This window comes from Pteronotus mesoamericanus, unplaced genomic scaffold, assembly GCF_021234165.1.
Source record: "Pteronotus mesoamericanus isolate MK-2021 breed Mesoamerican mustached bat unplaced genomic scaffold, CSHL_Meso_final contig_56, whole genome shotgun sequence".
Taxonomy (NCBI): Eukaryota; Metazoa; Chordata; class Mammalia; order Chiroptera; family Mormoopidae; genus Pteronotus; species Pteronotus mesoamericanus.
The window spans coordinates 5344962-5358628 of NW_026555201.1; the positions used below are offsets into that span (position 1 = coordinate 5344962).

Here is a 13667-nt window from a genome sequence, read left to right on the forward strand (position 1 = left end):
CAACAGGAAGGTTAGAAAACAAGAGTTCATGAAAGAGTGAAGACATGTTTTCACATTGGTTCTGGATTCCTGCTGTTTTATGTACCAGATAACTACCAAACACAACACCACTTAGTTACTGAGTAAAACAAACAAAAAGACAGATGAGAAAATTGAGGGAAAGGGTCAAAATTGACCCAAGTGACCAAATCCCGGCCGTTCACACATGCTGAAATCCAGACACATGAACAAAGTCCTCTCTGCGGAGCCTGGATCAATTCTGTCCGAAGAGCAGAGGGTCACTGCTGTTAGCTATGTTGCCTAAAAAGAAAGCCAGCTGCCAAGAAAATGTTTCACCCACAGAACTAGTCACACAGTTAGGTGCCCCAAAGGTGACCCACCAAAAGCAATCTAGGAGGATGACCCAAGTCACCGGACTGAGCGCCTAACCCTAATGCCCTACACCTGTCATTCGGGGGCAGGGAAGTCTGTCCTGTTTTCCAGAAAACTCAAACCTTCCAATAAAGCAACAATTCTCAAGACCTGAAAAACCGAACAGCCCCCCTACAGCCTTCTCATAATTTTACCCCAAAGACAGTGAGCTACATGAAGAATTTATTTTCAGGGTAGAGACAGATTTTCTGACACCTGCGTCTTTCCCAAAGAGACCTTGTATCTGAGTGTGAAGTAAGTGGCGTGTCAGCAGGATCTCGGGGCTGCCATCCTCCTCATGTGATTCAGGCCGAGCCCCTCTGTTGAAATCAACGCAAGGGGCAAGGCAAGCTAAGGAAGAAGGTGTCTGCACTCTTCAACACCACATTTCGTATCGTGCCTACCAACCCATTGGAAGAAACAGAGCATGCCGTGGCTTCGACCGGCCACAGATGGGAGAAAATCAGCCACCATAATAAATTCACGGAGGTGGGGTGCAGCGTCACACACGAAGCCAGGATGTGCGATCCAGGAGGTGTGTGGGGGAGTTCATACCATATGTCGTTTGACGGCTGCGGGCCTGCTCCCATGTCAGTAGCAACATGTTCCTCCAAAACAGCCCCGACACCGTCCCTGACGCCAGGGCGCTCGGCCAAGCCCACGTGACTCTTACCAGGTACTGAAGCCGCTGGCGCTCGGTCTCGGGGGTGAATTCCGAAGACATGGGGATGATTTCTCCATTTCTGATGATTATGGCCCTGAAATGGTGAAAACACACGGTCAGCAGCTGATCTCGCAGGTGCCCCGATTCTGTGTTAAAGCCACAGCCTGGTTGAGGACACACATGAAATGCCCAGGCCATACTTTGTCCTCCAACCTGCATGGCAGAGTTCACTGCTGCCAACTCTGGGTGCCCACCCCATCGCCGGTGTCGTCTGCACTTTAAAAACATCACGTTCTAGTGAGCTTACGTGTACTTTTTCTGCTCCCTGGACCCTTGCTTAATGCCCAGCTCCAGGCACACTACCTGGCACGTAACAGATTTTCAGTGAATAAAAAGACTAATAAATGAAGGATGCAACACAGGCTCGCTTGAGACTAGTGTTCTCCAACAGAACTTTCTGTGGCAACAGGAGTGTTTTAACCTGTGCCGTCCTATATGGCAGCCACGTGTGGGTCCAGAGCATCTGAGTTGCGATAAGGGCAGCTAAGAAATGGAATTTTTTTAATTTCATTTTCATTAATTTAGCTTTACATTCAAGCGGTCAGTTGACAGTACAGCTCCAGGTCCCTGTTACGTAGTGTCTCTGGGCCAGTAGCACTGGCCTCACCTTGGAACTTGTTAAAATGCAGACTCTCAGGTGCCGCCCTGGACTTACTGCATCGGGCTCTGCATTGCAGTAAGATCCCCAGGCGATCTGTAGGCCCCTCAGAGTCTGAGGACGCCTGACCAAGGCTCCTGAGTTTTAGAGTGACAGCCTGGGTCAGGGAAAATCCACTCTCATCTCATCTCAAAGCTCAGGAAATTCACACGCTCCCAAAAATGTGCCCCAGAGCTACTGCTGACTGAAGGACTTTCGAGAGAACAGAGTCCCCCAAAGCAGACGTCTAAAGGAGAAGCTGCAGGATCAGTAACCGTGGAGCAACCTCTCTGAGGCCTATTCCCGGCGGGACCTCCTGTTCTTAGACCTCGTCGTTAAAGTGGTTCCTGACAGGCACTTTCCAGCTATCGATCAGTTATGGTGGAAGGATGCCATTTCTATGACACATGGAAGCGGCCTGGGGAATTGCATTCTATTCTAACCCAAAGCTCCCTGTTACCAGGCAGCACCTGAGACCTGACACACTTTTCTGTGAAGACCCACAAACACAGACGCGTCTATGATGAGCTCAGCTCTGGGCGATGCCTCAGCGACTCTAGGAGAGGCTGCATTCTTTGTGCCCGGATGGACGCCCCTGGCGCAGCTCCTTCCCGCTGCAGAGGCAATTCCTGACAGAGAAACGACCCCACTAACGACAGGCTGCAGCTGTCATGGCCCCTCCCCCAACCGCTTACCACCTGCGCCCAGTTGCTGCTGTCATAGAATCTGGGGGGGGGGGGGGGAGGGGGTAGGCAGGCAAGGGAAGAGATGACAACAAAAATCTTGGTGACTTGAAAGAATTTTGGATCTTGGAGAACAATGGTGGAAGCTGGGAAAAAAATGGAAACATTTAAGGCAGCTGACTCTGCAAAGAGGATGCCTCCTGCTTTGATACTTGTGTCGCTTCTTTTAGTATGCTGCCGGAAACAGGACAAATTAAAGATTCTTTCTTATAAACCCAGAGCCACTTGTAAAATGCAATCACCCCCCTCCCCGTCCCTGCACCAAAGGTGGCACCCGCCATTCATGTATCAGTGTGAGTTTGCTGAATTTGTCTGTCCTCATCTTCAGTTGAGAATAACTGCAATAAGCAAGTAGGGACTTTGACAGACGATGGAGAAACAGGAAGGTCTAGGTTAGGGTCTATTCTTAAAGTAGCAAGAAGGGTCCTGAGAGCCTGGGGGACTAGAGCAAAAGTCCTTACGTCATAAATGCCAAAGGCAACCTTCTGCTTCAAAATTTTACTTAAAGCTAGTCTTAACTCTTTTTCTTCCCTTTCTCTAGTGGCCCCTGAACTCCAGCTTCCAGGCTTGAACTAGGAAAGGGGGATGTCCAGGAAGGAAATACAAGATAACGAAAAAGGAAGGAAGAGAAGGAGGTCAGAAATCCAGGAGAAGGCAGGTGTGCCATCAGCCAGGGCCTGTGGGGAGGAGCCAACACACATCGGCAGCGGAGCATCTCCTCCAGGACCTACGTGTCAGGAGGTCTCATTCATTCTCCTACTCCAAATGCTTGGCACTGTGCTTGTCACAGCATGAGCCCGATGAGTATTTGTTCAATGGGGGAACAGATGAGACAATTTAGGAGAAACTCTTCCTTGAATTTGAGGCAAAAAGAGAGAAGAGGCAGCAGGGGTTCACTTACACAGGTAAAGTGGGTAGACTTCACAGAGGCATGAGGGGCCTTCACGCAAAAATGCACCTGCTCCCTCAGCTATCTTTTCCTCTCCTCTTCCTAACCAAAGCGAGTCCATCCAGCACTTCCCTCCTCAGGCTCTTCCCTCCATCGGTTATTTCCAACTTCTCTCTCTATGGCTCTCAGCCCAGAGTTCAACGCCATGCTCAAAGCACTTCGGGATTAAAAACAGAAGAGATGGGACTCTCCTAATCCAACACCCACTTTCAGAGCCTGTTCCTACTAAGACAAGGTTTATAAATAATGATGTACATTCAGGATCTCTGCTTCCTCACCTCCCGTGGACCCCTCAGAGGTAAATTCATTCTTGCCCCTCTCTTTACCCGACTGCTCTCGCGAGTCACCAAATGGCCTCTTGGTTGCTATCTCCACTGGGCATGACCACGTTCTTACAACCACAGTCTCCTTTGCAGCATTTGACAATCTGTCCCAATCCTGGCGTCAGGGATAGTGTTCTGGTTTCCCTCTTACCCCCAAGGACACTCCCTCTCAGACTTCTCTAGGGGCTCCCGTTTTATCTGTCTAACCCCTCCCCCTGCGCGATCTTATTTCTCAACTCCTTCACCTCTAACATTAGGTTTGGAGCTCTCGCCTACATGCTCCCTTGCTCTGATACTTCTAACATAGAACCGTCATATTTTGTTCTTGATGGCTTACTGTCTGCCTTCCACACTAGCTGGCTAACTCCTAAGGCAAGAACCATGTTTGTCTTGCTCAACACTGCAGCCCCACTGCTATGCACAGGGCTGGGCTATTGTAAGCAGAACTGCCTACACAATTTCCAGGGCCCAGTGCAAAATAAAAATGCCGCACCTCTCGGTAATGAGAATTTTAAGCGGCTGACAGCAAAGCATTCAACCAATCACGGGGCCCTTCTGAGAGTGAGGCCTGCAGGACCGTGCAGGTCGCACACCCGTGAGGCCGGCTCTGACTGCAGCCCCTACTATTTACTAAATGAATAAGTGGTTTCAACAACTACATATGCTGATGATTCCAAATATCCTCTCCAGCCCACACATCTCTGCTGTGCTCCAGCCTGGAACAGCCACCTGCCAACAGACATCTCCTCTTGGATACTCATCGGCATCTCTGACTGAGCATGCTCCGAACTTAAGATCCTCCCCCCGCCATGCCCCCGATCTGTCCTGCCAACATTCCCCGTTTCAGGGGACAACACTACTTTATTTTCACCTAGGCACCCCCCACCACCCAGGCCAGGGAGCCATTTCAGACTCCTCCTGTGTCTCACCCTACACATCCAAATAGGCACCGGTACTGAAAGTTTTTACCTTCTCAACAGCATGTGAATCAGTCCCCTCCCTTGCTTCCTGCTGTTACTGCCTTGATGCAGGCCCCCATTAGAACTTACTGCATGACTCAGGAGCGCTCCCCTGCTCCCCCCGCTCCCAGGTCCACCTTCTGGCCCACAATCTCCGTGGTCACCAAGGTGATTCCGAAGCACGACTCTCAACAGGTCGTATCCCCTACCTAATGCCCCTTTGATGGCTCCCCAGGATTTCTGATTTCCTTCAGTGTCTGGTTTTTGCCTCACTCTTCCTATTCCTTAGACTTCTACCTCTCCTTTCTTCTGGCCAACCTATCCTTCTGAGAATTAGCCCAGGAGAACGCCTTCCTGGTTTGCCTGCAATGCTCGTTCTCCGTGACCCGCCCCATGACGCCGCATGCCAGCTGCCCCACTCCTCCTACCCGTCCTCACCGCGCTGGCTGGCTTCTAAGGACGGCTAACCACCCGGGGGCCTTTCCCGGGTGGAGCCTTAGTCGTTGTCTCTGAACATCCAGCGCTCAGTGCCTGGCCTGTGGCAGACACACAATACCCATTTGCTGACGGGTAAGTGGCTAAATGAGTGAAGAGTGAGCTTGACTTGTGTGGATGAACAGATTTATCCAGAGCAAAAACCCTGCACAAAAACTTTTCTTAGTAGCAACATTATTATTTATCTCTGACTGTCTAACTGTATGTAGTCTGAGCCCTCAAAAATCTATAACGCCTTTTCATTGGTTTTACAAAAAGACAGTGGACCTAAAAGGATGTTGTTCTGGCTGAGTCACCACTGAAAAGTGACTCAAAAAACAAGGGGAAATGAGGCAGGACCCATGACCTTAGTGGGCAGTGAAGGGGCCTGTAGCCCAGGCGGCCGCCTACATCTATGTTTTCTCTGTTTTTCAATTTCAAATTCACACTCAAGGAGGTGTCAGCATTCAATTCCAACACTCACTGCTGGGGTAACCCAGCAAATGACTTTTTAAAATAGATCATCATATCCAAATCCATCTGTGTACAGAACATTCTTCACTCCTGTTTGAACTATCGAGTTCCTCCTTTATGAGACATCCGCGGATTAAAGGAGGCAGTTTTCGGCAGCCAAACTTTCAAGTCCCTAAATCATGCTGCCTCTTCCTCTGTGATTCCTGGCTTCCTTCTGATCTTTCCCTCTTTCCTCCTCAGATCTTGGGGTCAATGTGTCAGGGTGCTGGTCTTCAACGTGGAGCAGGGGGCATTGTGAGGAGGGAAGGGGTTTCAGAGGGAATGGCGTGCATGTGCAGGCTGGCGAATCGTGTACCAAACCACCAGCAACACAGGAAATGTCCTTCACGCTCCATTCTGCCATGATAGGATCCTGTATACCTCATATCTTCTACTTCATTATTTTACACAATGTTTTTCCTAAGGAGAAATTTTAAACAGCCAGCCTCACAGAGACTCACAGAGAGTCAGGCACATGCCCTGGCCTTTCTTTCAGGGCCTCAGGTCTAGACTGTGGATATAACTCTGGTCAGAAATTGAATGACACCTACTCAGAGTACTGGCCAGAGATTAAGGGAGGAAGTTGCTAGGACGTGGTTGCCAATGTAATCAATTGGCAACTCGTTCCCCCCTGGTATTCTTTACCATACAGAGAGGGTATTTCCTAAGGATACTCCCCAAAGTCAAAGCAAGCCTTCCATTCACAGAGACAGTAACTGGGATATATATGCTTTATTTAATATCTTGTCCAGTATAATAGGTGGGGCATTATTTGTAATATAGTGAATAACGAGGTTTAATGTGTTTTTATAAGTCAACTGCACAGATGGGAGAAGAGGAGGTAAAGCAAAGACATAAACCGTTTCTGACGTGTGCTCTCTGCACCCCGCATCCCAAATATTAGCTGCAGGAGAGGATGAAGGCAATTTATTCCTGACTTAGGGGAATTTTGAATTCAGAGAACAGTTCCTAGAAAATCCTGCTAATTACTCCAATGTCACAATTTCATTCCTACATTTCATTCCTCTAGTCAAAGTGGTAACTGGTAAAAAGAAAACGAAAGAGTACTGACCCTTTCTGGATGTTGGCGACCCTGGCGGTTTACGCAGGAAATTATCACATGAGAGCCAGAGCACTCAAGGACAGGACACGTGGGGCAGTGGCTCACTGTCACTCTCCCTCCGAGCTCGGAGAGTCCCCGGCCTGGAGGGATTCACATCCCGATGCGCACTGGCCTGGGAACCAGGATTCGTAGGCGACAGCCCCACCCTACCACTAATCTTGAGCTCTGGGACTCAGAGTCCTCGCCTATAAAAAGAAGGGGCAGGGCCAGATCATTTCTCAGGCACCTTTCCGGTCTAAATTTAAATGATTCTGAAAATAAGCCTGACATATGTGGGTGGAGAAATCCGGACGATTACTACCGTTCCTGCTCTTCTTCTCAGGAGGTGGCAATCACCACAAGTGAGATTCTAATAAATACAAACCAATACACAAGTGCCAGGATGGGAGAAGTCACCCATAGCACATCTTGTAAATCATCAAAGGACAAGGAGCCCATTACCGAGCGAGCCCCGCGATATAATTTCACTGTGTCACCGGTCCCCTTGGAGCAGAGCTGCAAACAGGAGCCATCGTTAACGCTGCTGAGAGTAGTCATGGGATGCCCTGATTCCAGTGCGCACTTTCAGCTGAAAGTGATTCGAAACGCAACATTAAACTGCACATTTTCAGCATGGAGGAGAAATCCGGTACAAGGTGACAAAAGAGAAACCATCTGGAAAACTCTTTTTGACAGACTATGTCAATTTGAAAGTACAGGGAGGAGGTATCCATTTTGTCAAATAGCATCAGACCTTGTGAATTCTGTTCGGACGCAGCCGAAGCGCCTGTCTCCTTCAAAGGTATTGGAAATGTGTCGATGGAAAGGAAAGCAGGGCAGCTGATGGAACAAGCTGGGGTTACCACCACCAGAGGACAGCCAGGCTGTCAATGCTAATTAGAGAGGTGTCAAAAAATAGCTGAAGGGAAAAAAATAACCCCAGGAGCCTAGAATTAGTTTCGGTGTGTTTCTAGTCATTCCATTTTCAGAATGAATACTGAAGAAAAAGTTTGCCAATAAGATGATTCATTGAACAGAACATCAAATATTTAAGTTTCTCGGCAAGCACTATGGGGGGGGGGTGATAAATGGTAATTTCCCCAGACTAATTTCTCAACGTCGTAATTCAGTCACTTTCTACAAACATCTTGCTATACAAGCAACATTCATGAAACCCAATGCACCAGCACAATATTTTCCAGACCAGGTAAATAAAGAGAGCTTTTTGAGGTACATACTATTTAAAAGAAAGAAAAGAAAGAAAAGAAAGAAAAGAAAGAAAGAAAGAAAGAAAGAAAGAGAAAGAAAGAAAGAAAGACGACAAGTGATGCATCTATAAATTAACACTGGGACTGTCTGTTCTATTATCTTTTAAATATATAATCCATACTCCATAAAATTCATTTTTCTAAAGTGTGTAATTCAGTGGATTTTAATATAGTCACAAGATTGGTCAACCATCAACATTTTCATCACCTCAAAAAGAAACTTCCAGGGCCCATGGGCAGTCACTCTCCTCTCCCTCTGCCCCCTTGAACCCTGGGCAGCCACTGATCTGCATTCTGTCTCTGCGGGTGTGCCTATTCAGGGCATTTCATATGAGATCATGTTCAGCCTTTGGTGCCTTGTTCCTTTCACTTACCATGGTGTTTTTGAGGTTCCTCCTCATTGCCGCGTGCATCACTATTTCACTCCTTTTTATGGTTAAACAAATATTCTAGTGCATGGATATATCTATTGCATTTTGTTTATCCATTCATCTGCTGATGAACATTTGGGCTGTTTCCACTCTTTGGCTATTGTGAACAAGGTTGCTATGAACATTCGCATACAAGTTTTTTTTGTGTGTGAATATATGGTTTTAATTCTCTTGGCTATATATACCTACACCTAGGAGCGGGATTTCCAAGTGAAATGGTAACTCTATGTTTAACCTTTCGAGGAACTGCCAATGGGTGTTCCATAGTGGCTGTATCATTTTACATTCCCAATTGGTGGGTTTTAAAAACTTCTCTTAAAGGACCACAGATGCCAAACCAAATTTATTTCTGAAAATCCCACAGTGGTTTATTATTTTTTACAATTTTTAAAGCACTTTGCTGGAAAAGTTCTGCCAGTATGCTTCAGTTTCAATGCACACATTGAACCCCATTTGTGTCAAACGGCATATTTTCTGTCCTTCTATAATCCACAGCAACACACTGTCCCCTTGCACAAATATATACAAACACTCTCAAGCCCCAATGCAAGCATGTTTTTCTTCCCATTAGCAAGTAGCCAGACTGGGTAGAGCCACCAAAGACATTTATTTTTTCCTCTAGTGTAGTCATTTTTGGAGTAGGATGGATCTTTCCTCTCCTGCCTTCTTTTTCTTAAGTAAGTGATGACTATAATAGCTCACTGTTTGTAGGCTTGGGCAGGTAGGACAGGCAGAGTCTGGGAAGCAATCTGTTTACTAATGCTCTGTATTAGTCATGCCCATGTTAGAGTTGTATCCAATTCTGACCTCTTTAAGAAGGCAAAGCAATGGAGCAACTAAACAGAATCCCTGAGAAATAAAAACAATTCAAGGGGTGGAAAATACATGCTTTGAAGGGGGTTAAGGCGGTTTTGGTATTTTGGCCTGAAGGAAAGAATAAGGGATTGGACTGCATTCTCCTTCACACAATTTGAAATGGTTTTGTTCAAATGATAGTGGGTGACTAGTTTTTCATGCTCAGAATAAAACAAGCGAGAGGAAATTCTATTTAAATCAGATCAGTAAGATTCCATGGTTGGAAATGGCAAAAGAATTTCCTGATCTTCCCGTCATACACCGACTGAAGCCCCCGGGTCTCCACCCCTGGAATTCTTCAGAAGGACATGCGGGAGCTTTGTCTATATTCGCCTGCCAAGAGGCTTGAGACAGCCTTTGCTGCTGTCTCTTTATGATGCTATAAATCAGGAATTACATCTGCTGCATGAGAACAAAGCCGAATCCACGAACGACTCATTCTAGACTGTAAAATGCATCGAGAAGGTCTTGCAACCTATATCGTGTAAAGTAAACAGGGCATCCCGCTTGCCACAGCCCCTGTTCAAAGTAAGCTCCGCGACTTCAGCTGGCAGGGCAGGCGGCCTCACTTGGGACCCACGGTTAGGTGACAGGCTGGATGCCTTACCTCTCTGCCCTCTCTGCCACTACCTGCTGGCGGTGACCTCACATCAGTTCCTCATGTAACAACGGCTCAGGAGACTATCTCCCATCCACGGAACATAACCATCAGCTGGGGTATGGGAAGCAGAAGACGTGTAGTGGAAAGCGATTAGGTCTTGGAGTATGTTCAGTCTATGAACTAGCACAACCAGCCATTCTAAGACTCAATTTTCCCCATTTGAAAAACGGAACAATACCGCCTTTTTTAGATTAAATGAGTTTATGTGCAAAATGACTTTATAGCTTATTGGTGATGCTGATGGAATTATTATAGGAAACTCACATATCCAAAAGTTCAACTAGTACAGTCAACTACTGGAAAACTGTTTTGTACAATAACTGTCCACAATTGTGATCCTAAGATAATGCATGAATAAAAAAACAAGTTGTAGTTAGTGACCTCGCTCAGGCTTTAAAAATAAAATGATATGCTGATTTCCCATCATCATTTCCAATCATGTTCAGGTACACCCAGAATCCAAAGGAAAGGAGGGAGACTGCCTTGTAGTACTAGAGCATTCCTTCCTCTCTTCATCGCTAGCTTTAAAATCCTGTTCATTAATATTAATGCCGTAATCTCAACATTGCTAAGTATCTCTGTAATTTAAAATTTTACTCTGATAAACAGATACAGGAAAGGTTCCCATGGCAAATCTCCCTTCCCAGCAAAACTTCTACTTAATCCTTAATATACCCCAAGCTATTGCAATTGTTCAAATGAAAAATTAGAGTCTGGACTACGTCCATGGGAGCAGACAGAGGAGTCTTAGAAGTAAAATGCATTTGAAATTTTATATTCTATGTGTTTTTATTTCATTTATGTCATTTTAAAATATATTCTCCCAAGCAAAGAGATGAAAAGGTCTGGACATGTGCTGAGGTTCCCAGACTAGTCAAAGGAGGGTGATGATATTACTAACAACAGGGGAAAGAGAAGAGAAGCCAGCCTGGAAGAGATGGCATTGCACTGTAACCTGGGTTTCGGCAAATTCATAACCTGAATTTGTGGCCGGCAAGCACAAAGGTGGAAACGTGGATGTGGCACTATGGCATGAGGTCAGGGTTAGAAAAAAAAATTTGAGAAGAATTTTATTTATATTATAGTTAAAACTGTGGCATGGAAACAAGTTTCCCAGGGAATGTAATAAAGAAAAGGTGGCCATAAATATTAAGTGAGAACATGAAAAGATGGGCCCATTCCCTCATTTACCTGGTGAACTCTCATTACAGAATAAATCAATGCATTAACACTGGCCTCTATAATATTTTCCATGGAATACTCTCGTGAGTGATAATAGGAAACCACCCCCAAAAATTCATGCTCAAAAAGTTTGGGAAACACTATTCTTTGTCACAGGACTTTCCTGAACTTTTTTAATATACTAATATGTACTGTTGTTCTCCAAGACCAGATCAGATGTCTGTGTAATCATTCCCTCATCTGACCAGGGGAGCAACCTCTCTTAACATCTCTTCATGTTTTACCCAGGGTGGCTCAGGTTCAGGATGCAGGTGCTTGAGTGAATTACAGCCTAGGGGCACGGGGAGCTTCACTCTTGGAAGTCCCATCCCCTACTCCCAGGAGCCTTGGAAGGTGAAAAATCAGGGCTGCTGTCTCTTGGGACAAGGCCAGAGCCGAGGTTTCTCTCCGCTTCTGCCTTCTTTGCTGAGACGCACTTCATTCACAAAGCTACAGAGGTAACGGGGCTGGGTCGGGGGAGGGGCCTGAGGCTGAGGTGTGGGCTGCCTGGGAGAAAGCTCGGCCGGCTCCCCACCCCCCCCTTTGTTTTTCTCCACTCTGTTTTCTTCAGCAGTTGGAAGGTCAGAGGGCTCGGGGTATGCTCCTGCGACTCTGACTTCAATCAGTTCTGATAGGAAACTGGGGGGCTTTCTTACTCTGGTTCTCATTTTATTTCTGGATTTGTTGCTTCTCTGGAAGGACTTTCCCTTATCACCAGGCCTGGGGGGAAGGAGGCAAACAGGCTGTTCCAAACAGGCTGGTCCTAAGCGCTGGATCTGACTCTAACTTAAATGAAAGGAGACTTTGACTTGTTCCAGCCTGGCTCATAAAGGGACGGCCTGGGACGTAAGGTCCAATTTTGTTACTTGTAACATATGTTCCTCTGCCTCCCACTCTGCCTATATAATTTCTCTGTTTCACTTTTGGGGATTGGTAGGCAGGGTCCAGAACAGGATTTAAGAATTAGAGTTTCCATTAGAGTTTCTCAGCTGTGCATTTTATTCTTCTCTGCACCTTCCAGAAACCAGGTTGAGTTTTAACCCATCTCTGCAAAATGTTGATGTTTATACCTTCCCTAACGGATCTCATTCCATACAAAGGAATCTTTTTTGACATTTACAGTTAAGAAATGTATATTGGACTTTACATTTTTCCCATTTTGCACACACTCAAACTGCTAGTATGGGGTTGAGATCCCATTTCTTCTGATGAGAGGGCCCGGGACAGATGGTATCACCAACCTATCAAAAGTGCTCACAAGGCTAAAGCCAAGAACAGATTTATACTTCCTAACCATGATGAAGACAACTGAAATGACCTTCCTCAGTTACACATATTTGAAAAATTGGAGTGAATGAGGAAGAGACTAATCAGCTGCCTGAGAACAACAGTGTAACATGAGAGATGACAAAGCAGAATTAGTACTATTTTATTTCAGATGGAGAAGGGGAAAATAACCATGAGTATAAAAAAAAAAAAAAAAAAAACCCCCGAGAGAGAAAGAAACCAAACAAAGGCGCCAGATAGGTGAAAATATTACAGAAGAGAGCTCGGCTGCAATAAATGGGATCGAGTCCTCTGGCTTCAATAGATTACACACATCTTGGGGCCCTAAGGTTCTTGAAAATAAGGCTGCCACAGTTCTGTCACTAACCAGGGAGGAACGACAATGAAGAGATGTGCTCAGAGATTCTCAAATCAGGTGCACTTTTCAACAAGGGAGACAACAGATTCTGTAACTATGGATGTAAATCTGGAGTAAGATTCTAGAGCAGGTCATTAAAGGAAAGGCTTAGAAGGGCTAATACTGACAGGCAGTGGTCACGGGTGGTCTTCCCGAGTCCTCTAAGGAGAGTAAATCATGTCATTCCGAATCCTTCTCCCCCCCATCCCTTTTTGGTCCAGGTAAAAGAAATGCCAAAGGCAAGGTATCTATCTGGACTTTAGAAACCAAGAAAATCTTTCATAATCTTTTCACTGACAATGAAGGACCCAGAATAAATACACATAAGCAAACTAAAAATGGTTGAAATGTCCACAAAATCAAAGAGTTTCGGTCCATCAGGCAGTCCCTGTGATTCATCTCGCGGCGGTCAGTAAAGGTGAGGGTGGGGTGAAGGATGCTGTCTTTACAAAGGGGACCCCACGGGTGAGTTCAGTTCTGAGCGGTGCCACGCGTGAATAGGGAGATTTCACAAGAGCCGGCGCAGGAGACCTGAATGCTGAGGGGCTCCCACCAGCTCTGAAGAACACTTAAAGGAAACCAGAGAGGTTTATTCTGAAGACGAGAACGTTTGTGAAGGATTACAATACGTGCCTTTTAATATTTGAGGAACTGTCTAATGGAATAGGGAGTCTCTGGGTGGCAGAAATATGCCTGTCTTTTCTTAATCTTA

The 13667-nt window shown here is 46.0% G+C and overlaps 1 protein-coding gene across 1 annotated transcript in view; it reads right to left on the reverse strand.

Moving 5' to 3' along the window:
- The window catches only part of PPM1H (protein phosphatase, Mg2+/Mn2+ dependent 1H), a 249697-nt gene that overhangs the window by 83214 nt on the left and 152816 nt on the right, over positions 1-13667 (reverse strand). The window contains exon 5 of the mRNA XM_054580033.1: positions 1085-1169. Coding sequence (XP_054436008.1) covers positions 1085-1169 — 85 coding nt within the window. The remainder of the gene's footprint in view (positions 1-1084; positions 1170-13667) is intronic.